This window comes from Salpingoeca rosetta (assembly GCF_000188695.1).
Source record: "Salpingoeca rosetta unplaced genomic scaffold supercont1.3, whole genome shotgun sequence".
In the NCBI taxonomy this organism is placed as follows: domain Eukaryota; class Choanoflagellata; order Craspedida; family Salpingoecidae; genus Salpingoeca; species Salpingoeca rosetta.
The window spans coordinates 143942-148941 of NW_004754931.1; the positions used below are offsets into that span (position 1 = coordinate 143942).

A 5000-nucleotide genomic window follows, 5' to 3' on the forward strand; every position below is an offset into this window, starting at 1 on the left:
ACTGCTGTACTAGTAAGTCACAGCACACCAGCATTCGCCTGCCCTTCCTCGAGATACACATCAACAGGCCCCATCATACTATCTAGCGCAATTCTTGAATGACGCCGCTTCGCTCTCTCCTAGCCTCTTGTCGTTCGTCGTCGTCCCCTACGATGAGGTGGAAAGGGTGGGGGTTGAAAGAAAAGTTACGGAATATCAAACACAAATACTCAAGCATCGTTGTGGTTGTTGTTGTTGTTGTTGTTGTTGTTGTTGTTGTTGTTGTTGTTGTTGTTGTTGTTGTTGTTGTTGTTGTTGTTGTTGTTGTTGTTGTTGTTGTTGTTGTTGTTGTTGTTGTTGTTGTTGTTGTTGTTGTTGTTGTTGTTGTGGTGGTGGTGGTGGTGGTCGCGGCGTGTAAGATACAGACACGATGCCTGGCCAGTCCGTGCCAACCACTAGTATTCGATCAGCGTTAACCTGTGATCGTGCGGCAGCCACATTGCACAGAGTCAGAATGGGCTTGGCACAAAGGGATCAGACCAATCAACCCACTGACAGACAAACAAACAAACAAACAAACAAGCAAACACACACACACACACACACACACACACACACACTGGGGTTCATACCAGGAAGGATTTGAGGAGGATGGGCTGGCGATGAACAGTGTGCATTCGCTGGCCAGTGGTGCTGTCCCAAATGACAAGGCGGCGGTGGTCGCCCCCTGTCACCAGCCGCGTTCCAGTAAACTGCACACGGCATGGCAACAGTGCGGTGAGTGCCAGGGTTAACGCATTGTATCTTCCACCACAGAACAGCACTGACGCCAACACCAGCACAACACCGAGATCAACCTGAACGTGTCGAACGACGCCAATGTGGCTGCCAAGACGGTGCAGGCAGATGCCTGTGCGCGCGTCCCACACAAACACCTGCATGGACGAAGAGGCAATGCGTGTGAACAGATGGGTGACTCAAATGAGCGGAGAAGAGGGTGCTTGAGCTGTGTGCGTGCGTGTGTGCTTGCGTGCGCGTGTGCTTTTCGCAATATTGATGACAACGTACCTCGGAGCGCGCGTCGCCTGATGCAATGCTTGTGCCATTTGTGTCGACACAATACTGCCAGCATGTGGAGGGTATGTGTGTGTGCGTGCGTGTGTGTGTCGATACAATGTTCAACGAGACGCGCAATGGGCAGAACAGCGAATGCATGTTCGTACTGGGCGTTCGACATCGAACCACAGACAGACAGACAGACAGACAGACAGACAGACAGACAGACAGACAGACAGACAGACAGACAGACAGACACACACACACACACACACACGCACGCACGCACACGCACACACAGACAGACGCACCACTTCCGCTTGGTGTCCGACGAGGCGCCGCCAAAGGTCACCCGTTTCTGGATCAAACACACACACGCAGGCATCGCCACCTCCCGTGGCAAGGACTGCGCCGGCACAGGCAGATGCAAACACACCTGTGGCAACACAGAGTGGAAGGACGAGGTGACAGGACGGTGAGGGTGCACTGGTTTACGTTTGGGATATGCGCATATGATGGTGGTGTGTGCTTGTGTGCCTGTGTGGTGGCGTGCAAATGTACACGTGTGTTGAGCGGGAGAGTGTCAAGCCGTACTCATGTCTTCAACACCTTCAGCGTGGGCGTGTTGGGCGTTCATGAGAACAAGGCGGTGGGTGTTGGTGGACACGGTGTGCGATGAGGGTGTTGAGGCGTGGGACAGTAGCGACCACAGCCTGTTGTCGACGCAACGCAGCAGATTGCAAGAGTGCGATGCAAGAGATGAATGACCGTCGCGCAAGCAGCAGGAAAGGCCATGGTCCAGCAGGAGCTTGTCAGTGTACACACACACACACACACACACGCACACACACACACACACACACACACACACACACACACACACATTGGAAGCAGACGGCAGCAGGTGCTACGCACTTGACTTGGCCGTCCCAGCTTGTGGTGAAGAAGCCGTTGGGCGTGCACAGGATGCGGTTCACTTCCGCCTGATGCGCAACTGTCGTCGCGAGCGTGAGCCCTGTGTGCACGTCAGACACCTTGATGACCCTGGGACAGCACAAAGGAAACAAAGCAAACAAGGGGGCAGCATCAGTGGGCATGCATGCACGTGACAAACAGTGAGGCTGCTCTCAACTACGTGCAGAGTTGGAGAGCCGGTCATTGTCATCCGTGTGCACCGCCAAGGCCTTGCATCACATCGTCACGTCCTCGCACACACACACACACACACACACACACACACACACACACACACACACACGCACACAAGCACACACACACACACACACACACACACACACACACACACACACACAAGCGCACCCTCTGTCGTCGCCAGAGATGATGTAACGGTCAGCGACGGCGACGGAAACGAGGCCCGCATCGTGTGCAACGAGCGCTATCACACCCCATTCCCGACAATCGTACACACGTACCTGCTCACAGAATACAGCAATGCACGCAACAACAACAACAACAACAACAACAACAACAACAACAACAACAACAACAACAACAACAACAACAACAACAACAACAACAACAACAACAACAACAACAACAACAACAACAACAACAACAACACAGAACACAGAACAATACACACAGCAATTGTATGAAGGTGTGCGCGCCTAGCAGGTGAGGGGAGGGGCGGTGCTCACACATACTACAGAGCTTGCATCGTGTTCACTGCAAGGAGAGGAGGGGGACAGAATGTCCACACCAGTGCATCCTCTGAAGCGGTGACGAGGAAGTTGCCTGTAGAAGTGTGGGCTGCAGCCAGCGCCGTAATCTCCTCCTCTGCCTCTTGTAGATGATTCACAATCTCCAGCGAGGATTGATCACATACAACCACTATTGATTCGTGCGTGCGTGCGTGTGTGTGTGTTTGTGTGGTGTGCGTGTGAGTGTGTGTGTGTGTGTGTGTGTGTGTGTGTGTGTGTATGTGTGTGTGTGTGTGTGTGTTTGTGTGAACACCAGTCCATCGGCCGGACAGAATTCAGCATGGAATACATGACGCCATGTTATTTAGGTACGCAATTCTCACACAAACTCTTACCAGTTCCTGCCGTCGTGCCTACGATGAGGAATTCTGGTACCGCAGAGCAAGAGGGCCCACAGTGTGAGCAGGGCAAGCACAACGGAGTGTCACAGGCACACACTGCGAACAAGACGGACGGGCATGAGAGGCAGGTGGGCACCCACCTCCAAGCAGGATAGCAGCTGTCACAGCGCCAGATCCCAGAGGGTGGCGCGTGATGCTACAACGCCCTTGCCGCCAGTTGTTCTCAACGCGAGTTAAGCTAGTGGAGTTGGTGTGGAGAGGAGACGACAGCAACACTTGAATGTGAAACCCAAGCTTAGCACAGCAAGGCAGGAAGGCAGATGAATAGGAAGGCAGGAAGGTAAGCCGGCAGGTAAGGATACATACGTCTCTGTCACACACACACACATACACAGACATACACACATACACGCGCGCGCATTGGAAGGAAAACGCACTGGCGTACGAGGCCAATGTGCTTGGCGGTCGATCTGCCACACCAGCGTCGCATGCCATCCAAGGGTGGGTAGTCAGCTAGGTCTCGGATCTGTTCACGGTGGAAATACTCCGACCTGTGTCGGCACCATGACATGTACATGTAAGATTGTGAGTACTCCAGCCAAGGATGGCGGACAGCGCGAGTGGGAGACGACCCTGTGTTTGCCCCTGTATTTGCTTGCGTGCATTTAGGTGCATGGAACCGCACCTTGCCACCAAGTGTTGCCAGAGTGCATCCGTTCCAAGGACAACTTTCCGCCACATGTAACACACTTGACTGCATCTCACTAGATCTGTGGCACAAGCGGGAGAAAGCGAACCACAGTGAGTTGTGGCGAATGGCGGAGGACGAGTGAAAGGGAACAAGCAGTGATGCGATGAAGCACGGGCTTGTTCGCACGCACAAGACCATCTTCTGACCTGGCAGCTCCAGCCACGAAAAGACATGCTCCAGGATATCAGATGAGAGATGGACGTCGGCGTCTTCCTCATCCTCCTTCTCTGCATTCACTCTTAAGCCAGCGACTGCGCTCAATGCGAGTTCCCCTTCCGCCTCCTCTTCTTCCTCAGCGGTGGTGTGGTCCACTGTTGCACTTGGCGTTGTCATCGTCATCGTTGTTGTTTGTTTGTGTCTCAATCGCTAACTTACCATCGAATCAATTCACACAATAACAAACATTGCACACACAAAGATCAGCGCATGGTGACCAGTTCTTCCGACGAGGTGGGGTGGATGGCAACGCACGAGTCAAACTGGGCCTGTGGTGTGTCAGTGTTGGTGTGTGTGTGTGTGTGTGTGTGTGTGTGTGTGTGTGTGTGTGTGTGTGTGTGTGTGTGTGTGTGTGTGTGTGTGTGTGTGTGTGTGTGTGTGAGTTCGGAGGAGGAATGTCAACTTAGTTTGGCTTGCAGCTGGACTGCAAGGCAGCATGGCACTTTCAGACCTCTAGCATATCAGCAACAACAACAACAGCAGCAGCAGCAGCAACAGCAACACTCTCAACCACAACGACAACGTTTCCGCCATGTCCCTTCATCTCCCTTGCATCCCTCACGCTCACCTTTGTTGCGCCCATCTTCATGGCAACGCCAAAGCCCTGCAGCATCTCATCACAGCCAAGACCAACCATGTGCAGTCCAACAACCTGTGCGTGTGTGTGTGTGTGTGTGTGTGTGTGTGTGTGTGTGTGTGTGTGTGTGTGTGTGTGTGTGTGTGTGTGTGTGTGTAAAGTGTGTTGTGTTGTGTGAGCGAGAAAGTTGTTCATCGACCAATGCAATTGCCACAGGACAGCATGCGCTGGAGTGCAACGCCGCAACACTGCACCCCATGTGGTGTGTTCATACCCGCTCCTCGGGGCCGGCGCAGACAAGCTTCATCGCCGTCGTCGTCTTCCGCTCCATCATCGCTGGCAGCGCGCGCAGGGGTGAA

The 5000-nt window shown here is 53.4% G+C and overlaps 2 protein-coding genes across 2 annotated transcripts in view; both read right to left on the bottom strand.

Annotated features, from left to right (window-relative positions):
* Positions 1 to 82: 82 nt before the first annotated feature.
* Positions 83 to 4192, bottom strand: PTSG_01601 (uncharacterized protein; the record flags this gene model as incomplete). The annotated part of the gene is made up of 15 exons (XM_004997524.1): positions 3995 to 4192; positions 3783 to 3867; positions 3535 to 3648; positions 3238 to 3335; positions 3092 to 3124; positions 2756 to 2886; positions 2356 to 2468; positions 1951 to 2079; positions 1645 to 1748; positions 1347 to 1471; positions 1048 to 1101; positions 837 to 914; positions 612 to 731; positions 210 to 456; positions 83 to 147 (listed from the first exon to the last, which is right to left on the bottom strand). The coding sequence occupies exons 1-15, from the start codon at positions 4185 to 4187 to the stop codon at positions 83 to 85; spliced, it is 1689 nt and encodes a 562-aa protein (XP_004997581.1). The 5' UTR covers positions 4188 to 4192.
* A 75-nt stretch (positions 4193 to 4267) lies between these two features.
* PTSG_01602 (glutathione reductase) overlaps positions 4268 to 5000 on the bottom strand; it is a gene marked incomplete at both ends in the record, with an annotated part of 3531 nt that continues 2798 nt past the window's right edge. Inside the window, 3 exons of the mRNA XM_004997525.1 lie at positions 4268 to 4333; positions 4633 to 4716; positions 4916 to 4977. Coding sequence (XP_004997582.1) covers positions 4268 to 4333; positions 4633 to 4716; positions 4916 to 4977 — 212 coding nt within the window. The remainder of the gene's footprint in view (positions 4334 to 4632; positions 4717 to 4915; positions 4978 to 5000) is intronic.